General features: G+C 42.0%; 3 protein-coding genes across 5 annotated transcripts; all 3 read left to right on the top strand.

Annotated features, from left to right (window-relative positions):
- The first annotated feature begins 124 nt into the window (after window positions 1-124).
- eloa (elongin A) lies at window positions 125-10,349 on the top strand. Of its 2 annotated transcripts, none has more exons than XM_020104658.2 (12): window positions 125-469; window positions 3,161-3,217; window positions 3,582-3,694; window positions 4,390-4,955; window positions 5,107-5,438; window positions 5,857-5,968; window positions 6,251-6,403; window positions 6,488-6,585; window positions 6,683-6,863; window positions 7,221-7,350; window positions 7,809-7,975; window positions 8,084-10,349. In XM_020104658.2, exons 1-12 carry the CDS (start codon window positions 398-400, stop codon window positions 8,143-8,145), a joined length of 2,043 nt encoding a protein of 680 aa, XP_019960217.2. In that variant the 5' UTR covers window positions 125-397; the 3' UTR covers window positions 8,146-10,349. The 2 variants fall into 2 exon arrangements, with proteins under 2 accessions (XP_019960217.2, XP_069372107.1); XM_069516006.1 differs by lacking the exon at window positions 125-469 and adding an exon at window positions 1,709-1,969.
- Window positions 10,350-10,701: 352 nt separating this feature from the next.
- Window positions 10,702-14,589, top strand: pithd1 (PITH (C-terminal proteasome-interacting domain of thioredoxin-like) domain containing 1). Its single transcript, XM_020104630.2, has 6 exons — window positions 10,702-11,058; window positions 11,871-11,914; window positions 12,200-12,277; window positions 12,420-12,524; window positions 13,000-13,108; window positions 14,115-14,589. Exons 1-6 carry the CDS (start codon window positions 10,861-10,863, stop codon window positions 14,214-14,216), a joined length of 636 nt encoding a protein of 211 aa, XP_019960189.1. The 5' UTR covers window positions 10,702-10,860; the 3' UTR covers window positions 14,217-14,589.
- Window positions 14,590-15,261: 672 nt separating this feature from the next.
- On the top strand, window positions 15,262-24,628 carry lypla2 (lysophospholipase 2). 2 transcript variants are annotated; one of them, XM_020104655.2, is made up of 10 exons: window positions 15,262-15,344; window positions 19,769-19,861; window positions 21,215-21,246; window positions 21,528-21,593; window positions 21,879-21,926; window positions 22,095-22,165; window positions 22,686-22,759; window positions 22,874-22,975; window positions 23,198-23,368; window positions 23,677-24,628. In XM_020104655.2, the coding sequence occupies exons 2-10, from the start codon at window positions 19,784-19,786 to the stop codon at window positions 23,725-23,727; spliced, it is 693 nt and encodes a 230-aa protein (XP_019960214.1). In that variant the 5' UTR covers window positions 15,262-15,344; window positions 19,769-19,783; the 3' UTR covers window positions 23,728-24,628. The 2 variants fall into 2 exon arrangements, with proteins under 2 accessions (XP_019960214.1, XP_069372954.1); XM_069516853.1 differs by lacking the exon at window positions 15,262-15,344 and adding an exon at window positions 15,450-15,556.
- The last annotated feature ends 436 nt before the right edge of the window (window positions 24,629-25,064 follow it).

Below are 25,064 nucleotides of genomic sequence, written 5' to 3'. Positions count from 1 at the left end.
AGATGAGCTAACGTCAATAAAAAAAGATAAGAAAGTTGACTTTAGCACGTGGGGGCGGGGCTAGGGGCCTCGGGGCCACAGCTGACATTGAGTAGGGGGCGGGGCTGGGGGGGGCTAAATTAGCGTTTTTCAGTGACGTCACGTGAACAGGTGTTCCTGCGTGGTGACGTATTTCCGCCTTTCACTCTTCTTCACTTTAATGGACAAACTTCAGCTCGTTCCTGTCCAATTAGAAATGAAACCGTCAGATCCGCATAATGGAGCCGGTTCGTTGTGTTTAATTCTGATCTGATTTAAAACCTCGATGGCGGACACTAAATCAGGCGGAACCTCCTCTTTGTTCGCCTGTGTTCAGTCCGGATGAAGTAGTTTCCGGGAGACGGTACCAGCAGTAAACATGGCGGAGGAGCTGCTGGAAGCGGTGGACAGACTTCAGTCGCGGCTCCAGGAGAACCAGGAGCCGAGAAAGGTAACGACAGACCCGGGGGAGGCGGGCCGGTCCCGGCTTTAGCACCGAGCGTCTCCCCGAACGTGGCGGATCGTCTCCGGAGGAAGAAACGAAGCCGGACGAGACGGTTTTTAAATGATGCGTTCAGGGCCCGCGGTTGCAATCCAGAAATCACAAAGCCTCTGACGCCGAGCTGCCCTTTGTAGAGTGATAAATACTGAAGCACAGAAAGCCTCAAACAATCTGAGCAGTTTTAACAAATGGTTGTTGTTGGTTTTTCAGCCTGATTTTCATCTCAATGATCTGCAGACGATTACTAAATGTCAGGAAAGAGAGGAAATGTCTGTCCCAAAGCAAAGTAGTCCCATAGATGTGTTTAAAGTTTTATTTACAAAGCACATTTCATACACAGTTTAAAATCATTTTTTTCAGGCCAAAAAAAGAACAGATTAAAAGAGTAAAATAAAAGATGTTAAAGAGATTTCAGTATGTAAAGTAAAGTATGAAAAAATAAGTTGAAGGATAAAAATAATACTGATAAAACGTTGTTAAATTATAGAAAAAAAACAACGATGTCATGAGCTTGTTAAATCGTTTTGTGAAAGACTTGTTATCCAAAAAGTTTTCACTCTGGTTTTAGGTCAAATAAAAAAGCACTTTGAGATTGAATTGCATGTTATTGTCACACGTAAACACGTGTCAAACGTAAATTCAATATTGAATACTAATAATATCCATTGGTTACATATACGTACAGCTTAAATATAGAGAATCCAAAGTTATATGCAAACATGGAAACGTATTTACACAATTGTAATCATTATACGAATGCAATCAGGACAATAACTACTTGTATTATATTTATCAGCCACTTGTTCCAGATGCTGAATCTCTGCCTAAGAGAACATGAAAACCTTAAATTATTGCAAATACTGAATATAACCACAAAGAAACATGGGTCAGACACTCTCAGGGATATTTATCCCTTAAGATTCCTCCTGATATAAATTATATATCTCTCTACTCATATTTGTTTGGGCCATCTGACGTTTTTGGAAGGTGAAGTTTGAAATTCTGCTGAAAAAGGGATAAATTTAACCTTTGAATCAAGTTTGAATTTTAGTCGCCACACAGTCACACGTTGTGATTCCATCCTGTCCCACAGCCCGTGAAGGCGTCGTGCGGACGTCATGCTAATGAAGGGGTTTTAACTCGTAATAACGTTGTTGTTTAGCTGTTAGCAAACATTAGCACCTGTTAGCTGCAGCGCACGTGCGCGCACATAGCGTCAGAAGTGAAAATAACAACACGAGGCTCAGCGTTAATTCATCTGATGGTGAAGTAGCCTCAGTGGCTGTTAGCATTAAGCTAGGCAGCGTTACAGTGGAGACTCCAGGCCTCCGATGTTCCCCTGATGATGTGACATGATGCTGCAGCACAACGTGTTCATCCCCGCTCACAGGTCTGGTGTTAGAACCCCGTGATTTGTTCCGTGGAGGCAGATCGTGATGTCAGTGGACGGTGCGTGACGTTTCCTTTGTTTACTTTCTGAGCTGAAATCAGACAAAGCGGCGATGATCAGTGAAGTAGGTCAACACGAGCCATAATCCGGTTTCCAGAGGTAACGGTGTTACAGTGGTGAACCAGAATAGTTGAGTTACAGCTCTGTGAAATGTTTTTTAATTCACCTCTGCCTCTTTAGGCCACGACACCCTTCAGTCTCTGTGAGGCAGGACTGAGTGTTACAGTCACAGCTCAGATACAAACTGCTGTGTTTAATAAAAGGATCAGGCAACTTCTACAATAACATCATTCCTGAAGGTGGAAATGCTTTATAAATACTTTATTGATCCGGAGGGAAGTTTAAGAATAGAGCGGCCTCCTCACGTTCAGTCGAGCTGCACCTAATTGCTCACACGGATTCATGTCAGTGCCTTAAAGGTTCAGTGTGTAGAATTTAGTGACATCTAGTGGTGAAGTTGCATGTTGCAGCTGAACACCCCTCACCTCCCCTCCCCTTCCAAAAAGGACAGAGAACCTGTTGTAGACTTCAGTTGTCATAAAAACTCAAATGCTTTAGATGTCCAGTCTGGGCTACTTTAAAAAACATGGTGGCCTGCGTACAGCGGACCCGCTCCTGATGTAAATATAAAGTATTTAAATATGAAGGACCCATTCTAGGGTAAAGAAACATGAAACATACGAGTGAAAACATCACTAAGATTATTTGATGTTCAATTTCTGCCAACTGGTTCTTTCACCTCAATCTTACACACTGAACTTTTAAGTACACCTGAAAGTGAAAGATAATTCCCGGATCCTTCCCCTTAATCGAATCTGTCTCAAAGGATTATGGGTTCTTTGTTGGCCCTTACCTTCCCTGCCATCGAGGACGTCTAGTAGTTTTTGAGTAACCCTGCTAACTAACGGGCAAACAAAGGCAAATGGAAACAAACCTCCTTTGACAAATCTCATGCTGTTGACAATTGTGTGAATCTCTCAGTCTAATGCCGACTCATTATAATCACCAGAATAACAAGGATTCTTATCTTAAAACCTTCTGATTCTAACAAAATAGCTGCCGTTACCTTTTTCACATTACGATAAATATTGAATTTAAATAACAACACTTCCTTTTTTCAGACCAGAGCAGCAATCTGCAGTGGAATTAACTGTGCACACCAGGATTACCAGTTTTTCTCTCTTTTGCAGCTACTGAAGACGCTCAAACGACTCGGGGAACTTCCCATGACTGTGGATATACTGGTGGTAAATATCTGTTGATTTATTTATGATTCATCCTTTTTGATTTCCAAACACAAAAAGGGAAACTAATGCTGCAGTGGTGAAATAGTTCAAACTGCTCTTGAGCAATGCATTCAATCCATGACTGCGATGTTAGACATGAGCTCCCAATGCGAGACGGAACAAAATGCTTTGCTCGCTCAGCTTTTTGTTTCTCGCTCGGTGAGATTTATGGCAGATTTCAGCGGAGCCAGAACATGTTGGCTAAGATATGATAACGGCTGTCAAAGTAAAATGAAATGTGATGTTAACCTCTAATGGCAGTTTTAGGATAAAAGTCGAGTTTTTATATGAAACCATGGACTCATTCTCCTCTGGTCTTTTGTAGGAAACTGGAGTGGGAAAGACTGTGAACTCCTTCAGGAAGCATGACGTAGCTGGAGAAGTGGCAAAAAGCCTCATAGCCAAATGGAAGAAACTGGTTCCTCAGTCTGCAGACAGGTACTGTTGATGCTACTGGTTTTCCTGTGCCTCAACATGTAAACTGTCCATGTCTGTGTTCTCACATGTCTGTGTGGTGCAGGATTCTGTTCCTGCTGCGATCATGGAGATGGATTGATTTATGGCCCTTTGAAACATCCCCAACAGTTCCCACGTATATTAAAGTTCAAACATTTGAGCTGTTTTCAACAAAAAAAAAGTGTCTTTCACATATGAAGAATGAAGCAGGAGCCTCTACTCTCACTGCAGATCTGCAAACAGCCTCTAAACAGAAAGATAGCTCCAAGAAAACCAGACTCAGGATGGGCGACCATCCTTTTTGAAGCTGCCGTCCCAGAGATGTTTAGTAGAGTAAAACATTAGAGATGTCAGAGTTTTGGGAAACGCATTTTTCCAGAAATCAGTCAGATAAAATGATCAAGCGTTCACCTTTTTTAAAACTTTCAACCATAGAGCACAACAACCGTGTGTTAATTTGTATTGTTATAATGTTGTTAGTGTTTAAATACTGGAAACGTGTTTTTGTTTAGCACCTAAATGAAACTTTAATTTTCCATGTAACTTATTGAGTGATGCTGTGCGTGACGTTATATCCATATCTGGGTCTAAACCTTCAGGTGGCAAGCAAACAGCAATGGTAGAACCTGTGAATTTAGTCACCATTGTTTTAACCGCTCTTCATCTTTCTCCCTCAGAACCAACAGTCACGCCAAAGAAGCCTCTCGCTCACACACCCACTCTCGAGGCCCAGAGGCAGATGATGGAGGCGCCCACAGACGCACCCGGGAGCCTTCCCCCGAGGAAGAGCCCTCCTACATGGAAGAGGAGGAGGAGGAGGAGGAGAGAGGCTACCACACTAACTACTCCCCCTCTCCTCCCCAACACGAGCAGTACAGCCCCCCACAGCGAGGAGGCTACCAATCAGACGAATATGAGAGCCCCGAACCTGAACATGAACATGAACCAGAACCTGAGCCTGAGCCAAGTCCTCCTCGCAAAGAAGTCCGCCACGCCAAACCGTACAAAGAGCCCAGCAAGAACCACCACCACGGGGACCGAAGCAGGGAGCGCGACGAGGAACGACAGCAACGCCACACACAGATAAGTAGCAATCGAGGAGGAGGAGGAGCAGACGAAGGAAAGAAACGTGCCGCAGACAGAGAGAGGCGACAGAGTCCGGTACAGAAGCCTGCAAAACACAACAGGAAGTCCACCACGCACGAGAGCAAGAGGGAAGAGAAGAAGAAAGGCGGAGATGAAGGTGAGTGTTTTTGTACGACTGAACCTCCAAGTTTCTTATTTTAATCACACAACATCCTGAAACTGTAAATGTAGATGTTTTTAATACAGTGATACTTCTGAGATAATCATGACTTCCCACAATGCACTTCATCTGCTACTTTTTTTCCCAGGGCGACCACGAGCACCGAAGGACTCTCCACCCAAGGAGGAGGAAGAGGAGTTTGAGACGCCCACCATGTCCTTCGAGTCCTTCCTCACATACGATGCCCCAATGCCTGTCAAGAAGAAGAAGAAGCCCTCGTCTTCATCGTCGTCACACAGTCGGCCGTCTCACTCGTCGTACTCCACATCGTCTTCCCATCGAACCCGTGCCCCTCCGTCGCCTGCGACCCCCTCCTCCTCCTCCAAAGTGAGCAAGGCGAACGGCGCTCAGAGTAAAAAGAGGCCGCATTCAAGCTCCAGTTCGTCCGCTGCTGCACCGACGCCAGAGAAACGAAAGAGGGTAAAACTCTGCTTTTATTTTGTAGAATCAGTTTCCTAGCAACAGCAGCTTACTCCACGTCCAAGGTTGTGCGGAGAGCAGCTGTGACCTTGTAGATTTCAAAGCTATAGTAAAAACAAAACCTCTCTTTTGATTTGATGTCCTGGCAAAAAATATTTGCTTTCTTTATCGTCCCTTTAACCGTAAACCCGGTGCCGGGACATCGTTAGCTTGTTGTTGTTGTAAATCCAACAAGTCATGTAACAGTAATAGAGAGAAATTACAGAAGGTATAAGTTCTGTATCTGTTCATGTATCCGTCTTCAAGACACTCAGTTCCCTGACTGTCCTTTTTTGTGCATTTCCCCATTTTTCATTTCTATAAAAGCCTTCGACGTTGTACTTCCTGTTTGGTGACGTGTGTGTATTGTTGCGTGCAGGTGGTCGAAGCCGTTCCGACTCTTCCTGAAATCCCTCTGCCAGCAATTCAACCCAATTACAGACCCCTACCCTCCATCGACATCACGCCGCTGTCCCCACAGAGACGTAAAGGTAACACCCTCACCTTCAAATGAAAATGAATGCGTGAAAAGTGTGGAATATTCTTCTCTCTTCTCATTTTGAACTTCAAGTCTAGTGATGTCAGGGTGATCCTGGTTTTCCATCACTTCCCCTGTTTGTTTCCCTTTTAACTGCCTGAGGAAAAACAACGCACTTAATAATCTGCAATCCACAGTAGCTCCGACTGGTCGTTGTTGATGATAAAAGTGTGAGTACATCTTCAGCTTCTCCTCCTTCTATCAGACTTTCACTCTTGTCCCTCTTTCCTTTCAGTTCCTGTCTTCAACGATGAAGAGGACGCTGGCTTCACAGGGAAACGGTTCAACTCCAAGATGGTGGTCTACTCAGGATCCAAGACGGCTTACTTGCCCAAGATGATGACTCTGTACGAGCAGTGTATCCGTGTGCTGCAGAACAACATCGATTGTGAGTGGAGCTGCTGCGTTTTGCTGTTTTTACATTGAGAGCAGCAGCAGATTGGAATGTTTGGTGTGTCTCTGTCTCTTTCAGCCATCGCTGAGGTGGGAGGAGTACCATTCGACATCCTGGAACCGGTTCTGGAGCGATGTACGCCAGAGCAGCTGTACCGCATCGAGCAGAGCAACCAGGTAACACTCACACACACTCGATGAGGAAATGTATCACGAGTGTTGTAAAAACGACTGACTTGTAAAAACAACCGTCCCCGCTCTCATCTTCTTCCAGTGTTTTACGGAGGACTCTGATGAGTTGTGGATGCGTCACTGTCAACGGGACTTCAAGCGAGCGTCTCCACAGGAGTACGAGTCGTGGAGGGAATTGTATCTGAGGCTGCACGACGAGCGCGAGGAGCGACTGAGGATGCTCACCCAGAACATCACGTCTGCACACGCCAACAAGCCCAAAGGTTGGAGAGCTTCTAACTGATGCTTGGATTGAGAGTTCCCCTTCACTGTGGACTGTAGAAGACGTGAATACTCAAAGTCACTCAGGCTGTGACATCGAAAAGTCAAAATGTTAAAGACGTTATCAATGCTTGGTTAGTTACAGGTTGAGTCACTACTATTATCTCAGCAGTAGAAAGAGGCAACGTGGACATAATATTAAAAAAATAAAAAGATTATTGTCCTTCACCCTTTTTATGCACAGTCATGAATTTGGGAGATAGTGTAACAGACTAACAGAGGCACAAACATGAGGCATATTTTAAAAGATTAAATCTTTTGTATGTTCTTATTGTGTGTGTCGTGTTTTTTTCTGGCAGGACGGCAGGTAAAGATGGCGTTTGTAAATTCTGTCGCCAAGCCACCTCGTGATGTTCGCCGCCGACAGGAGAGGTTCGGCACGACCAGCGGTTCGTCAGCTGCCTCCACCGCAGCTTCAGCTCCCATTAAGTCAGTATTATAAACATTACATCATCATGATGATTTGCTAAATATTAATTGATATTTAGACAGAAAATTAGTTGACAACTGCTTGAATTGGCTTTGCAAAGATTTATCAATTAGTATTTTTTGGAATCTGGACTTTCCTTCAAATAAAACCAGAGGTATAATAACACTATGTCTCACTGGACTCAGTGATAAATCACAGAATTAAAGAAATGATCTTTATATTCATGAAAACAATAATAAGTTACAGTAATAAATAACTGATTCATCATGTGTCACCAGTTACAGCTTCTCAAATGTATGGATTTGCTCCTGATTCTGTTTGAATCAGTTAATTGAAATTTAAAATGAAGTCTGTCAGTAATTTTCTGTAACTCTTGATCTGCTGCAGGACTTTGTTGCATTTTGATTTGTTTTAAATTCACCACACTCACAGATCTTCTCCTCTTCCCGTGTCTCAGGATAAGGCCAGCTACCATAGACTACTCTGGTGAATCCAGTCGCTCGTCTTCATCCCAAGACAATCCTCCGCCCAGCTCGTCCCGCTCCTCCGCATCAAGTGGAGGAGGAGGTGGTGGCGGGGGAGGAGGAGCAGGACATGTTGCTCGGGACAAGCCACAGGTCAAAAGTAAGTTTGTGTTAACGGTTCTATTCAAGATAAAAAAAAAAAGATTTCTGGAATATCAGCTCCTTTTTAATTCTAATAAATCGTCTATTGTTGTTTCCTCTCTCTCAGAAATCGCCCCCATGATGGCCAAAACTATCAAAGCGTTCAAGAACAGATTCTCCCGCCGATAGAGTGAAAGAGACTGTGAATGTATTTTATGAATTCCATCTCTGTTTTTAATTTAAGTTTAGAAGATTTTTACTGGCGACCCCTTCATCACTACACACACACACACACACCGTCACCTTTTCCCACCAAACACAACATATATGAACTTTACAGTATTGGTGAAAAAGTGATTATTATTTAATCCAAGCAGTGGCGTCTGTTTGGGTTTTTTTTTTAAACAAGTATTTGAACGGTGTGTTGAGGAAATTAAGGAAATCCAGAAAATCATGTAGCCAAGTTTTTACAGGATGCAAAAGGACACCAACACAAAGTCTGTTACTTTTTCTTATTTTTTTAAAGGAACAGTTTGACATTTTGGGAAATACGCTTATTCACTTTCTTGCTGGGATTCAGACGATATAGATTGATGTCAGTCTCCTGTTTGTAAAATGAATATGAAGCAACAGCCAGTTAGCTCAGCATAAAGACTGAAAATGATCTGACTACACCACCCAAAGCTCAACAATTAATGTTTTATCAGGTTAAACATTAAGTTGTTGCTCATATAAAAGTAATTCAGTCTCGACAATATTTAACTGCTTCATACTTCAGTTAAATTAACGATCAAAGCAGAGTCACAGTTCTTGAAAACCTGTGTCACAAATTATCATTTTCTTTCTTCTGCACTTCTGTTGAACCCTGGTAGATTTTTTTGGTGTTCAGTTCAGTTCTTAAAAGATTTATTTAAGCAGTTGTATTTATATTTCTTTCAACTTTCTGGGTACAAGTCACCAGAAACTGTGGAAACTAAACAAAACTATGCAGCATTTAAATGTTACCAGGTTTTTTCCTCTCGGAGCCGACGTCATGTCTCCATATCTCGTCATGGTAAAGTTAAAACAAAACAAAACCCTGGATCATCCCCCATAATCCAATCTGCTCTTTTGCAAAATAGTGCTGACAAACAAACAAAAGTGAAAACATAACCTTAGCACCCGCAGCAACAACCACTTACATGAAGCAACAGCCAGTCGACAGCGCCCTCTACAGTCACACTTTACTATGGTCACAGAATATGGTGTTAGCACATTACCCCTCCGCCACAACTGCCACATAATAGTTTATTCACACACACGATTTTCTACATAATTAACAAACAAGATATATTGTGTTAATCAGTGAGCGTCAGAAGTGATGATAAAAATATTTTCTCCTCATTTCCAGCATTTATGCTAAGCTAAACGGCTGCTGAACGAACATGAGAGGCATCAAACTTCTCGTCTAACTCTCCACAAGAAGGTGAATGAAGCACATGTCAAACTTTTATCGGGTTCGGAAGGTTCAAACCTGACAGCCGGGCTCTTTCTGTGTGGAGTTTGCATGTTCTCCTCGTGTCTGTGTGGGTTTTCTCAGACTTCCTCCCACAGTCCAAAGACATAGATGTTAAATTGGGGGACTAAATTACCTGTTGGAGTGAATGTGAGTGTGAATGTTTTTTTTTTGTCTTGACATGTCGGCCATGGCGATCTGTCTAGGGTGAACCCCGCCTCTCACCCAGTGTCAGCTGGGATTGGCTCCAGCCCCCTCATGACCCTCAAAGGGTAAATGGTACAAATAATGAATGAATGAAAGGTGGGACAGAAAAGTTGTGCTTTTAATATTATGAGTCGTTTGTTTAATTTGTCCTCGACCAAATCAAACACTGCGATAGGAAAACTTTTTAACATTTCTTTTGTCTTTTTAATTGCATGCATTGTGCACATCAGCTGCACCTGAAATGTCAACTGGCTGGTGAAAGACATGATTTGCCTGATGCATTTTTCAATTTGTGGGGCTAAAAAGGATATCAGTGAACCACACAAACACACACATACACACACACACACACACACATTGTCGACTTGTTTTAACCCTCCTGTGGCTTCAGATCATGTTTTCCTGCTGTCCAATGTGTGCGTCCTCTTTAAATCTGCTTCACTGTGACAAATGGTTTGAGTTAGAGCTGAAGTGGTGACGAGGAAAAAAACGACAATAAGGAAAGAAGCCGGTCAGACGTCTGCGGCTTCAGTCTACAGCAATGATGATGACATGTATTTATTTTCAACCTTGGGGCCCGGCACCCCACCACACGGGCCCTGAAAGGAAGTAGATTAAAAATTGTAATTTTATTAGATTTTAAAAAATGTTATATGGTCATTTTTATTAAAATTGACTTTTTGCCCTTGAACTGTTCCTGTTGTCTTCTATTGAACACACAGAGGAAGGAATCAGAAGCTCAGGCAGAGTTTTGTGGTTGTGCCTTTATTTAATACTTGAGACAGTTTTGAATTATCTCTCTCCCTTCGGAACTTTTATTTTGTGATAAATAAATGAAACAACATGAAATGAATCATCACCTTAATAAATGCAACTAAAGTCAAGATTAACAAAATACATTTTTCAAATTGCTAATTGTTATTAATTATTATTTTAATATGCTTTTTCAAAGTTATAATTCAAAACATGTACATTTATTTTATTTCAGTATTTTCTTTTCAAGCAGATGAGTTGTTTTATTTCGAAAACCTCACCCGGAAACTTAGTGTAACTTCCGCCCCCCTGAGTGACGTCAGTCCTCTTGACTCTCTTAAACTCTGATCTCGTGGTTTCACTTTTTAAAAACATCCGGAGCAGCAGCGGCTCCTTCCTCCTCCTCATCCCGGGCCCGAGTGACGGAGAGCGGCGTTTTCAGCTCCACGATGTCCGGACACGGTCACGGCCACGGCCACGGTGACGGCTGCGGGTGTGAGGGAGAACACGAGCCCGCGGAGAGGGGCCTGGAGTACGGACTGTTCCAGCGCATCGACGTGGAGAAGCTCCAGTGTCTGAACGAGAGCCGGGAGGGGGACGGGAAGCTGGTGTTCAAACCGTGGGACCAGCGGAAAGACCGGGACAAGGTAACCGCGGTTCAGAGCCTCTTCCCCCGCGCAGGTGCCCCGCATGGGTCCCCTGAGGCCGCAAGGGCTGCTGCGGCTCCTGCTGTGATCTGTGCCCGCAGAGGGTGCAGGACTTTGGGACATGTGTCTGCGAGGAGCCGCCTGACGCTTCTCTGCGGATCTACGCGGTTTATTAAACACAGAATACTTAATTAACGAAGACGATTCAGAGAAATCACAAGAAGCCGAGCTGTGAGTCAGATTAAATGTATAAACTCGTCAGCCTGGTCCACTTTCACCGGCCAGGAAGGTTAAATTGACTTGTAAACGATAGGGAGTTCATGAAGCTAAATAACTGGCGCAGTTCGAGTCAATAATCTGAGTAATAACTCAGTCAGATGTGAACACAAAGACAAGAGTCACACATTTTTACATTCAGCGTCACTGACACTTCACAAGAGAACAATTATCGCATGTCTACGCTTCTGTAACTCCGCTCAGAAATCGTAGAAAAACACGTTCCTTACAGCTGCAGAACCTGGTTGAGAATCCTCGCCTTTTTCCGTTTTCTTAAGTATTTAAATGAGACAGTGATAATTGTCTGTACATCAATGGCTCCAATGTAAACAGGAGCTGATAATAGTTCATTCGGCAGCCTGTGGTTTCCAAACTGTACTTGCTGTAAATGAAAAAAAAAACATTTAAATTCCTATATGACTGTATGAAAGGTCAACCCAGTATCTCATTTTTGTCAGTATGACTGTGCACTTAAGTATTGGTTTTCATTGCTGGGTCACTATAATTATTAAAAGCGTCTTTGTTTCTTTTCTCAGTTCGTAGAAAGTGATACAGATGAAGAGTTGCTCTTCAACATCCCGTAAGTCGTGAAATTATGTCATCATCATCATCGTTGTTGAATTTTAACCTTTTCTCCTGCATGAGCACAGATTATTTTATTCTTTGGTACCTGTTGTACATTGTAAAGAGGAACACACTACATTTGCAGCACCAGTATTCTATTATTATAAAATATTGGAATAAAGCTCTGCTCCAATAATAAACAGCTGAGGCCCTGTGTTTTCTCCTCTGACACCAAAGTGAGTGATTTCACATTTCCATATCCATCTGTCATGACAGCTACAGTGTGTGGCGTCTCTTTCAGTTTTACAGGCAGCGTGAAGCTGAAGGGCATCATCATCTCTGGAGAAGACGACGAGTCTCATCCTGCAGAGATACGACTGTGAGTGTGTTTCTGCGTCTCCGATCAGGGGTCCCTGAGGTCACACAGGACAAAATGATGAGACACAGGACAACCCATCTTGATTTATTCATTCAACGATGTACATTTTAGTACAGATCAAAACATTTTGTTTCAATTCTAGGTATAAAAACATTCCTCAGATGTCCTTCGACGCCACCGGCAGAGAACCTGAACAAGCCTTCAGACTCAACAGAGACCCCACTGCTCAGCTGGAGTACCCAACAAAGTGAGACCATGGACATTTGTACATTTTGACTTTGGGATTAAGTCTCTCCAGGCTGTTTTAAAGCTGCTGTTATGGCTGAAAACTGCAACTAGCTCTGCTAATCATGTTTAGGTTGCTGTCTCACTTAGTCATTCATTTTAATTCCTTCATGTAAGAGATGTTTCTGTTCCAATATATTAATTCTTACTGAACTGGAATCCTTCAGAGTCGTACGTTGAGGCTTTTAGATTTGTCAACAAAAGAGATGTAGAGCTGAAAATGAAAAATATCATCGCGATCATTTTACTTTGGACGCTCTGTGACATGAAGCTGTGAAAAGACAAGTGAAGCCAATCCGCCCTCTTTTTCTTTCTTTTGGTCGGAACACATCATCCATCCTGTTTGTTTATACACTCTCACTTTTACCACGTCTCATCGTGAGATCTTCCTGTCTGGCTTCAAACTCAAGTGTCTCCTTTTGTTTTCTTATTTCCAGGATCGCTCGCTTTTCCAACGTTCATCACCTCTCAGTCCACATCTCCAAGAACTTTGGAGCAGAGAGCACCAGGATCTACTACATCGGACTGAGAGGCGAATACTCGGAGGTCAGTCTGAACCTCCGCCTGGTGAATGGTTTAACCTCCTGAAGGTCCCTGTGGCAAATATAGACCATGAATAGGACTCTGGTTGTTTGTTTGTAAGCAAGAATACATGAAAATTACTGGAGTGTAAGAATGTTTTGCAACATTTTTGTGGATTTCTGAGAGAATAATTAATGGATCTTTATGAAAAAATCAGGAATATCTAGAGAACTGAATGTATTGAGAGCGTGTGGAGTTTGTAGTAGCTTGACTAGCCTTGGTGGATATGGACTATACTGAGTGCCATTTATTTCATTAACGTTCTTCATCTTCCCACATGAAAGTATTTAGTGACGAGTACCTCACATGAGTTTCCAGGAACTGATTTTGATAAACATTCTTTTTTTGGAGTCATGGGTGTTTTGGCTGCGTGCTTTAGATCATGACCATGTTGAAAGAAGATATTGTGTAATTATTCCTCATCATTTAATCACACATGCCGCAAATTCTTTCCCAAAATATTTTGGTGCCACTGTGGCATTGCTCAGTTTCTATTCTGCTGTAGTGGCATGCAGCTCTGTTAGCTCCTCAATGACACTTGTGTTGTTAACTGTAGCTTTATCAAAACACGATTTGCTGCTTTTCTTTGTCTAATATGAAAGTAAACCTAATTTTTAGGTTTTGACTGTTGGTCTGACAAGTAAAACAACATAAACCTTAGGCTCTGGGAGATTTTTCAGTGTTTTAAAGACAATAACTGATTCATTGATAATTAATTTAACTTTTAGATGCAGCCCTAAAAGAAATTTGATGAAGGCACAGTTTAAGTTGAACAGGACATTTTTTAGATGAAAAATAAACTTGTCAGTGATCTCTGACAATATCCAGACAATAATATCAGCCATAGCAAAGTATCAGTGTGTCTCTAGATATAATCATGTGTATTTAATATGCTTTAACAAGAGACATTATATCTGTGAATGCTTGTCATTGCTTGAAGTCAGTCTGTCCATCTGTGTGCACTTTCAAGGCTCACAGGCATGAAGTGACGATCTGTAACTACGAGGCGGCGGCAAACCCTGCAGATCACAAAGTGGAGAGCATCATCCCGCAAACCAACTTCATTTCCTGAAAGCTCTGGAGATCGTGAGGAGGAGGATGAGGAGAAGTTTCAGTGGTGTCTGCTGACCGCCATTGACACGAGTCAAAATGGTCAAAGATGTGTTCAACGCTGCGGCCTGGCAGGTTGGTCGAGCTTGACCGGAGACTGAGCTCTCAAAATCTGGAGACAAGAAGGCTTCAGACGTGTGGAAGTGCCAAGTTGTCGCTCTGTATTCTATGGCAATAAAGATTTAAGGCTTAATGTGAGCAAAAAAATAACAATTATAAATGCATGAAATATTTGACACTGAGATAAAGTCTGTTGTCATCAGTTTAACCTGTAAACTTTTGATTTGTCAACATATTCACAGCTTCAATAAACTTACAGCTACTCTCAAATGAAACTTGATTTTCTTTAATCTTATTATGTTTACACTTTGGATCCATGATGAGCATCAAGTAATTTTAACATTTAAAAGACACATGGTCAGCAACCACTCTGGATACAAGTACATCTTTTTAAATGCCTAAAAATTAATAAATAATTAATATAATAACTACATTATTTGACTTCTGTAAATTCTACACACTCCACTTACCTTAAAAAATGCTCTGATCTTCTTTCTCTGTTTCATCTTCTCAAGAGAATTGTTCTAGTTGGTCCTGCTGATCAAAAATTAAAAAGGCAGCAACTATTTTATTAGGTTATGGTCCTAAATTCAAATGTACATCTCATATTAACTACAAAATGTTTCATTAACATGCAGAATCACTGATGTCTGTTTCACAGTGTCGCACGGAATAAATAATATTGACACCTTTAGGGTCCTTATTGGGGAAGTCCCTGAAAACGCCTGAGATTTGCATTGAAGGTTTTCTTTTTGATTTTTACTTGATCTCTTATTTTTATTTTATTATTTTCATGAAGACTGTTGTTCCTATCATTGTTATTATTATTAAAACTAGTATTGTTGTTGTTATTATTGATTTGTAATAATTAGTATTATTATCATTGCTTATTTTATTTTATTGCTCTTGAGTGGGCGTGGCTCTCAGGCTTTGCCTACGCGTTGACGTCCTCACGCTGTGTCCCCGCCCCCTGCTGGTGCGCGGCCAGCAGCGGAACTTCCGGTGCGAGTTGAACCGGGACAGCGGAGCGGTGAGTGTCTGAATCCGTCCTGCGAGCGCGGCCCTGCGGCTCGTTTTTAAACACTTCGCCGCGGCTCCACCTGAACCGCGGCGGGGCTGCTCGTCGCGTAAGGTGTCGCCTGAAACGCCTGCTGTGTTCGGGGTTGGGGTTTGAGCCGCAGCGGCAGCTTTGGGCGAGCGACGGGAGACACCGGCAGACAATACGATTAGTGTGTTAGCCAGGTTAGCTAGCGGCTCGTCCGGCACAGCCACTAGCCCGGGTTATCGTGCAGCTGTGTGCGCGTGTGTTTTATGCGTGTGTGGGTGCGTGTGCGCGGCTAAACCGGGATTAAGCCGGACTGCGGATGTTGGGAGTGAACCAGCGGGTGTTATCCGGGGGCAGCAGAGACTTTGCGCCGATGAGTGCTACCATCACTACCGAGGAGGAGGAGGAGGAGGAGGAGGAAGATGGCTCGCTGCATACAGAGCTAACCATTCATCATCTTCCCTCCTCCTCGACACTCGCTCCCCGCAGATACCAGCCCGGCTGTACACGGTCGTAGCGTCCGGGTTTGACCGCGGTTCGATTCCGAGAGGAGCCGAGCATCAGCAGGCGCAGAGCAGGGTGGTGGGGGCGGGGGATGCCTGTCACTCACTGCCGCATATTATCCTGTTGTTTGCCAGCCATCGAGCAAAGTGTGTGTGTGTGTGTGTGTGTGTGTGTGTGTGTGTGTGTGTGTGTGTATCTGCAGCAGCACGCCTCTGGTTTGGTCTAAAATGTAATTGGAGTCATGCAGGACTCGTGATGTGCTTTAAGTTGATCTGCAACACAGGCATCATTCCCCCCTTTCATCCTTCACCTGAATCAAAGCAACACACAGCAATTTCTTCTCACTTCCAACTCCATAATCTGATCGTGCTGGGAGTTGGTGTCACATCAGCAAAAAGAGTCTCTCTAAATGATTCTGTTCCCCAGATGCAAGAAGATACCCTCGATTGAATGGCAGCATCATTTGCAGCTGCAGCTAATATCGATTGATCCAGTCGTTGACCTATTAAATGTCACACAAGAGCTAAAAATGTCAGATGTAGCTTCCCACACCTCAAGGTGACTTATTGAAATTGTTCGGTCTTAATCCCAAACCTAAAGGTTTTGAGTTTGCTGTCAGATATGACAAGAAAACAATTCACCTCATCTAAACCAGATTTAATAGATACTTCTTCAGAAATATAAAAACTGTGTACTCTGTAGGCGAGAAGAGAGATTCAATTTAAATGGCGGGGCAGCGACACGGGGGGCTTGTGCGTAACAAAGCTCCCTAGTGGGACTCAAACCAGCGACAATGTGGTTCATTTTCTAGAGATTTAAACCATAGGTCAACAAAGCAACGCTCATAAAATGTATTTAGTGTTCAGAAAGCGTCTTTCCATTCATTTGTTAATCGCTCGTTGCTCTCAGAATGTAATTTGTTTTTCTAGGTCTATTTTAATGAAGGGGAGGATTTGATTTTTCACTGTTATCCCTTTTCAAACCAAAAGAATGATTTGGACAATACAGAGAGGAGGATTGGTTTTGTAAAGATGACCCACATTTAACAAAAGAGTTGAGGCACAGGGCTGGAGAAAGGTTGTTCAAAGCAAAGTTGTATGTTTTTAATAGAGATTTAAAGTCATCACTAGGGAAAATTATCAAAAGAAGGTTAAAATCTGAAACTATAAATCCAGCGTCATGTCACAGGATCAATATTAAACTAAGCTGCCACATAAGATTTTTAGTAAACGTGTAGTCGATGTATTTTTGCATCTACGGTTCATCTTAACTGAAAAAGCCATTAACACCCAAAGGAAATGTGCTTCAAGTAATAAATCAAATTCAGTAGGAATTTTGGAACAGGCCCTCGTTTTTTTTTATTCCCAATCTGAATTGGACTCGATACTTGTTCGCAGCCTCGCACTATTTTTAACCGCCGGCCTTCAGAAGGGTAGAGAGTGAGTAATTGTTTCTTGTGTGCACTAAAAACCGGCACTGCTTTTCATGCTGTTATTCGGAGTCTCGGGTCTTTTGTGAATCTGCTGCACGGTAACAGGTGGAGAAAAGAACACGGCATAACAGTGATACATTTCAGAGCTTGTCCTACTTGTTGGAACAGATTGTTCACTGTTGCTGCACTTTATCTTCTCTGGTTATCTATTTCTGTGATTCACTTCTTCTCTCATGCTGTCTGCTTTCAGTCACAGCATCTGTTCGGCTCTGTTCCCGTCAAGATGCCAGAGTTCAGCAGCTAAATTACATGCACTTAAAATTCAGGGACACAGGCGTACGTCTTGTGATGCACATGTTAATCAGATCACATTCTGCTCCTTAAATTGCATAACGCATTTGTACTGAGGCATTACTCAGAAAATATGAGGGAGAAAACGTTCAGTGGGAGAAGAAGTGTTCACGCACTCTACTCCAATTAAGATAAATTCCACAATATCTTAATAAAATTTTTGCTTTTTCTGTGAAATAACTTACAATTCAGCTTAATTTTGATTATCAACTAACCTTCCAGTTCTTTTTTGATTTTGATTAATCTAGTTTGTTCAAAGTCAACAACATTATATTCAGTTCACAGAGCCTGAATCTAAAGAATGTTTTTACTTCAAACAAACATCAATTGTTAACAATTTAGTTGCCAGTTATTTTTCTGTTAATCAGTTGATCTAGAAGGTATTTGCTCCTGTTATTTAAATGATTTTTAAAAGGGAAATTTCTCTTTGGTGGAACTGATTACAGCTCATTTACATCTGAAACATGATAAGAGGATCGGATAGAAACCTGATTTGTTTCTTTGTGTGAGGCTGACTGGTTCAATGAGTGACAAAGCATAGTGTTTGACAGGTTTATAGTTTATCAGTGTAAAATCTTAATCTGATTAATTTAATCTTAATAAAAAGTAAAAAGAGCAAAATGTCTCCTTGATGGGAAATGGAGTTAAAAATAAAATAAAAAAACAAACAGGAAGTGTAGTTACAACAGTAGCTGAGTCTGTTAGTGAGAAGACTTAACACACAAGGAAGTTTCATTCTGATAAATACGTCCAGTTCAAAACATTACAAACTTCCTGTGTCTAAAGATTGATTCCAAAACATTTCAAAACTGTCGGGACTGTTTCCCAGCACTCGACTCTGCCATGTTACATGTCAGCTATTACTCATTCATGGAGCCTCGGGATGCAGGGAACAAACTCCCTCTTTTGTCCACCCTTTGGACTCTTAAATCACACGTTTATTCCGCTTCCATGTGCTGTGGGAGTGAATGTGACCTCAAGGTGGGAATTTGTCATGTGCCAAAAAGCAACAACAGTGGCAGTGGTGGAATTTTAAGCCAGTGGAGTTTAATAATCCTGCTCAGGGTTTACACATTAACCTCCGTGTTTCAGACATTTCCCCCATTTCCTCATCGACCACATTTACCGATTAGGCAGCAGCTCGCTTTATGACGCGCCCATCCTGTCTTGTCTCATCCTGTCCCACATCATCACAGAGTTAAAGGCCTTTAATGAGTGGAGGCTTTTACTGGTCGACTTTACTGTAAAGAAACTGATGTCATGCTTGTTATCGATGTCTGACTCACTGAACAGCAGGGTGGAACGTCTAAAGCTGATCTACAGTGTACAGTAGAGAGAGGGCGGGCGTGTTTTTTATTTAGTTAATGGGTGCCGTCACTTGCTGACTTACAGAAACCTGCCCAACACACAAACATGCAGCTCATGGCGCCGGCTTTGTGTGAAGTACTTTTTAAAACATCCCTAATAATTAGGTCGAGCTGATTGTAAATTTGAGGCAAAACCCAGGAAATGAAAATCCCTGTAAGCATTTACTGCAGCTCATAAAGCTCATGGCTCTGAGAGATAATTAACCTCGGCTCAGATGACGATATTGAACATTGATCACTGTAAACATTTCTTTTAATTCTCCTCCTCTCATCTGGAGCTGGATAAGCAGATGAAGCTGTTAACAGAAATCTTTGCGAGAGTGTCAAACTGAAAACTGATATGATGTTAAAAAGAAGATGAAAGTGACATGTTCCCGCACCATCCCCGGTGGAAATTATGGCCTCTTCTGCTTTATTGAGCCAACACAGTTCACTTTAACTGTGGAGCGAAAGGCCAGAGAAAACAAGTCTAATTTAATATGATGTAATCTAATGATTCCAGAGCTCCGGGCTGATTCTTTAGGACCAAATTATGCTGATTACGTGTGTAAACTGATGTGTTTCATGTATTTATCATCAACAAAATGCTCCAGAACACGAAGGTCTCCACCGATCTCATAAATAATACACTGTTCTGATATTTTTTGTACCTGCCTGAAAATCTGTGTTTGTCAAATGCTATAAAATGTCTTTAAAAATGTATAAAATTTGAAGCCCTGATTTCTGTGTTTTTCTATCCTCTCCTCCGACTCCAGCATCTCTTCCAGTGTATGTGTGGCAACAACATGTCTTTTCCGCTGCTCACCGAGGCCGTGACAGTGTCCGGAATGGAGAAGGAGACCGCGGCGGTAAGTGAAGCCTCAAAACCTCCCGTGTTAATCTTTAATGTTGTTGATGCTCATCTCCAGAGCATCTAATGGTCACAAAGCAGCTGAGGACAGGTGGGTAAGAGTGTTGCAGTCGTAGCACGGGGGACATTTTCAATGACACGTGCTATCAGCCATTAAACACAGGGTTATGACAATCGAACATGATTTTTCAAATTGCCTGGTTTGTCGAGTTTGACTTTCTCTCCTAGATCAGACAATTACTGTGATATATTCAGTGAAAACAATTTAAGCAATCTCATTTATTTTGACTACAAATAGTCCTAAAAGAGAATTTCAAAGCATGATGGGATATTTTATTTCAGGTAGATCTTTACTTTCTTAAATCCTCAAACTGTAGTTTATTTACAAATCTCTTCAAATATAAATGTTTCCAGCTTCAGTTTATTTTATTTTAGGTGAATATTGAACATCTGAGAACATATTTTGTTAAAACAAAAACATCCATTAAAGTGAGACATTTAAAGAATTTATTGTGTTAGCTCACGTTTCAAAATAATCAAATGAGCATTCACCAGCACCTCCATTGTTTGAATGTGAATTTGGGTGATATTCAGTTTTAGTTAATACAGAAGATGACTGTGATCATGAACCAAAATAAATGTCTGTCACTACGAGAAGCCTCACCTGTAGCAGTGGGTGTAACAAGTGCTGAACAATCAATCGTGCAGAAGCTCAGCCGGATGCCAGTGTAAAATCTAGACACGTCTTTTATCGTGCTGTGTTCAGGTACAGTGTGTGGATGCGTTCTCCAGCATCAGAGCCGACTGTCGCTCTGTAAGCTCATCTCAAACCCAACATGACAGACGCGTGCTTTGATCTCTGCAGCAGAGACGACTGAATCTCCCATTTTCAGCCAACAAGCGATGAAATGCCGGCTTTCAAAATTGTTGTTGTTCCCTTTCATTGTCTCTTTGGGGAGTAGTGTGTTTGTGGTGAAAGAGGCAGTGGGAGTTTATCTTGGCAGAAATGGGAGATTGGCTCCTGTTTTCCCTCTGTTTTGGAACAAGCAGGCACAGTCACCAGTAGCACATTGTGCAGACAAAAGACGAGGCAGTGTGATGAATCGGTTTAAACTGTTTTTGTTGTGTGAAATGGGATTTAACATACTGTACAGCTCTTGGGGGAAATCACAGGTTTATAGTTTGAAATGGTTTCCAGCGTGATCGATCCCTAACAGAGAAATCTAAATTACTTTTTTCTATATGAACTCATCCGACCCAAATGCAAATATCATCTGTTTTTTTCATCTGAATCTGTTAAGAAATAATATAAATTATTATTTAAATTCAACCATGTTCAACTCTATTACAGGTGATCTTCCTTCATGGGCTGGGAGACACAGGGTGAGTCATCATATGCTGTTCTTAATTTGTTCTTGATTAATGTTGATTGTATAAATGTAATCCTCTTTTTCTGTTTTCTTTATCGATTTTCTACATCAATTAATTGTCATTATTTTAAGATATTGTACATGTGAGTAAATCATTGTACCTAACTTTTTTTATTTACAAGCAACATATTGAACCACACAGTGTATTATCCTCTGTTTTTGTGGATTAGATGCTCTGTGAGTTTGCTGAAACTGGATTAGTAACAATGCTGTGCTGTCTTTGTTTTCTGTCAGGCATGGGTGGGCTGACAGTTTGACGGGGATCCGGCTGCCTCACGTCAAGTTTATCTGCCCAAACGCGTGAGTCTTTATTCGGGGCCTCTGTTCTGTTTCATGCCTTTATGCTGTCACTTGTCAGCGGAGGGAGGGAAACTGACATCTTTTTCTGTGTGTGAATAACAACAGCAACCTGGAAACAAAAATATAGTTCATAGATTGTTTTTAAACCCAAGGTGACTTTCAGAATGGAAAAGCACCTTTAAACAAATAGTTCATCTTCTGTTCTGTTTGCTCAGGTAAATATATCAAGCTTCACATGGCTCATGAGCTCTGGCACTAATCATTTCCCTTCATTTCCCCCTACAGGCCCAAAATCCCAGTCACTCTCAACATGAAAATGACGATGCCCGCATGGTGAGTTGGCGTGATGAAAGAAGCTACTTTTTAGCTCAACACTAGAAGCCATTGTTTCCCTGGAAACCACAATAGGCTCCCGTATTGCCATCGACAATACTGGGATTGTATCTATTGATTTCCCTAAATGGTTCGCCTCTGTGTGTGTGTGTGTGTGTGTGCGTGCAGGTTTGACCTCATGGGTCTCAGCCCCGACTCCCCGGAGGACGAATCTGGAATCAAGAAGGCAGCAGAAAACAGTGAGTTAAATGTTTCTAAATATCACAGAAGTGACATTCATATGAGATCCGTATGAAGCCACTGTTGGACAAACTTTAAAATCTCCTCCCCAAACACTGTAAGATGTCAGGAATATTCGTAACATGCTAAAACCGATATTCACTTCATGCAGAGATTGGTCCGTGTGCAAAAATGTTTCCTTGTACTCATATTTAGATGTTTTCCCTGAGGAGTCTCTGAGCTGTGGTGGCACGGTGGAGTAGTTTGTTTCCATGCCTTGGTTCCTGTTTTATTTGTTTGGTGCCATTTATCAATGAATAACAGTAACAAGACCTGAGGCTCCATCTAGGGGTCAGTGAGTAAAATTGGCTTGATGTGACATGGAGATTGGTGCAGAGAAGATTTAACAGTTTAATGTTTGATGTTCTTACTTAATGTAGTCTATCAGAAATGTGCCCGTTCTCTACTTTCCCTTTGACACCTGTAAATTGTCTTTTCTCTCCATTTATTAAACACACAATCTTTCTTGTTTTCCTCCAGTCAAGGCCATAATCGATCATGAGGCCAAAAATGGGATCCCCCCAAACCGTATAATGCTCGGCGGCTTCTCTCAGGTAGGGTTTCACCTCTTAGCCTTGTTTTATATCCGGTAAGACTCACATTCACAGACATGATGTTTTGAAATGCTGGTTTATCATTTTCTGTGTTCTTCCTCCATTCCTCCTCAGGGTGGCGCCCTGTCCTTGTATACTGCCTTGACCTGCCAGCATCAGCTGGCTGGTGTTGTAGCCCTCAGTTGCTGGCTTCCACTTCACAGCAGTTTCCCATCGGTACAGTCACAGTTTTATCACAGATACACTTAATGGTTCTTCTTCCTCCTTAGTTTAAACTTAATAATTAATTTGCTGCCTATATTCTCTGAATAAACATATCCACACACTGCAGATACCTCCAGAGGTTTTCCATAATGTGTCGACCAAACACTAAAATAATAAGCTAAACATGCTTTTTTTGCGTGGTCATGATTCATCTGTGTTGTTTCTGTCCCGCAGGAGTCAAGCAGCAAAAAGAACCTCCCGATCCTGCAGTGCCACGGGGAGGCGGACGTCATGATCCCTAAGCAGTTTGGTAACATGACGGCAGATAAACTCCAATCCATAGTTAACCCTCAGATGATCACCTTTAAAACCTACCCAGGGCTCGCTCACTGCTCCTGTCCTCAGGTACTTTACCAACACTTGTTCTGCATGTGTGTGTGTGTGGCTTTATTCTGTTTGTGAGAGGATAAATCAGTTTGTTAGGAGTTTTGTTTTCTTTAGAGTTTTCCAATACCATTATCAGAAATGCCTTTGATTCTGCGGAAATTTGTTTATAGTTAAACTGTAGAATATCAAGGCTCAATCTCATTTCTTTGTCATAATGACATCTCAGTAACCATTGCCAGTTGTTTTTCATACATCAGTATTGGCCTCGGTCGGGCACATTTTAATTTCTTCACTGAACCAACACCTATTGTTTTTCTTTCTTGCAGGAGATGGCGGCTGTAAAGGAATTTATCGAGAAGCATTTGCCCCGAATCTGACCTCACCTCACCCCCACTGTGACCCCTGAGACACTCACCGCTCACCCCTGATCTGCCATTCTCCCACAGGAAACAGCCATGAGCACCCACCCCTTCCACACACACACACATATGCACATATAATGATAATGATTTGATCCACAGCGCTAAACGAACTACGAACTTGTCGTGCAGTCCAATCCAACAACAATCATACTGGAAACAAATTTTTCAAACACTGATTAGGATTAGATACCAGCGTAACCAAGTGCTTGCACTTTCGGGTCTTAGCCTTTTGGAGGGAAAAACACTGATTCACACTCAATACATTCCCTTTGGTTTAATTTAAACAACCTCTGTCTGTCGCTTCCATCTTAACTTTAGTCATTCTCCAATTTTACTTAATTCCACTTGATCGTAACCTCTTTTCTTCAGCTGTCACCGCCTCCCTTGCTACCACTTCCTCACCTTTCCCTCTTGCATTGCTGCGTCAGGCTGTGACATGAGGAAGAGAACAAAAAAATAAGATTTGAGTCGGATTAGTGAGTTAACAGCAAGCTGTGAGCCCATTAACCGTGCTAGCTTCTTCAGCCCCACCTGTGCTATTTCCTATTATATCAAGTGGTTGAATCTAGTCTTGAGAGCAGCTTCACTGCTATAGTCTGACTCAGGTGCAGTGAGTTTTAAACCTGGAGCTTCTGTTTTACCACAGACCCATCCATTCCACCACCTTCCACCCCATGACGGTGCTCTGCGGCCTGCCAGGTCTTTAATCTCAATCACTTAACTACAACCGGCCCTTTTTATTGAAGCACCAACATTCACCGGGGCCTCAAGTTACTTTTCTTTAATGAGTGTGAGTTAATATCTTGAATTATATGAAGAAATTACAATTGAAATAAAAAGAAAACTAATCAATTGATGCTTTTGCCATCTTGTGCTGTTTTTTCCATTACTTCCACATCTGGTGATTATCTCTTCCTGCTCCGACCCTGTGATTCTTGTTGAGGGTTGTGAATGACTGACCTGAATGAGTTGTATGAAATAATGCATCTTTGCTTGTGTCTGCAGGCAGCTCACCATGAGTGGTTTCACTGTTCCTCCCACCTACACCTCATCTTTTAAACATTTCTATCATTTCAAGCTTCATCATTTCAGCAGCATCCTCCTCCCCATTAGTTCCAGTTGGTTCTTGTGAACTCTGGAAATAGAAAACCTGCTTCTTCCACGCCACCACAGCAAAGTTTGAAACTAACACAAGAATATTCCCTTACCAGCTCCCTCTTTGGCAACTTACTGTAAACCACTAACAGAACATTGAAGGTCAGATTTAAAGTTAACCCCCACAAGTACTTACT

This window comes from Paralichthys olivaceus, chromosome 20 (assembly GCF_024713975.1).
Source record: "Paralichthys olivaceus isolate ysfri-2021 chromosome 20, ASM2471397v2, whole genome shotgun sequence".
NCBI lineage: Eukaryota > Metazoa > Chordata > Actinopteri > Pleuronectiformes > Paralichthyidae > Paralichthys > Paralichthys olivaceus.
Note: the sequence above shows the minus strand (reverse complement) of the source record. Positions and strands in the feature narration are given on the sequence as shown.

Excerpts from the sequence above, each read along its gene's own strand:
- eloa (XM_020104658.2), top strand. The coding sequence starts at position 398 with ATGGCGGAGGAGCTGCTGGAAGCGGTGGACAGACTTCAGTCGCGGCTC. Across the intron at positions 5,439-5,856 it reads CGCCAGAGAAACGAAAGAGG|GTGGTCGAAGCCGTTCCGAC; the intron begins GTAAAACTCTGC and ends TGTTGCGTGCAG. Across the intron at positions 6,404-6,487 it reads GCTGCAGAACAACATCGATT|CCATCGCTGAGGTGGGAGGA; the intron begins GTGAGTGGAGCT and ends TGTCTCTTTCAG.
- pithd1 (XM_020104630.2), top strand. The coding sequence starts at position 10,861 with ATGTCCGGACACGGTCACGGCCACGGCCACGGTGACGGCTGCGGGTGT. Across the intron at positions 11,915-12,199 it reads GAGTTGCTCTTCAACATCCC|TTTTACAGGCAGCGTGAAGC; the intron begins GTAAGTCGTGAA and ends CGTCTCTTTCAG. Across the intron at positions 12,278-12,419 it reads CATCCTGCAGAGATACGACT|GTATAAAAACATTCCTCAGA; the intron begins GTGAGTGTGTTT and ends TTTCAATTCTAG.
- lypla2 (XM_020104655.2), top strand. The coding sequence starts at position 19,784 with ATGTGTGGCAACAACATGTCTTTTCCGCTGCTCACCGAGGCCGTGACA. Across the intron at positions 19,862-21,214 it reads TGGAGAAGGAGACCGCGGCG|GTGATCTTCCTTCATGGGCT; the intron begins GTAAGTGAAGCC and ends ACTCTATTACAG. Across the intron at positions 21,594-21,878 it reads AAGTTTATCTGCCCAAACGC|GCCCAAAATCCCAGTCACTC; the intron begins GTGAGTCTTTAT and ends TTCCCCCTACAG.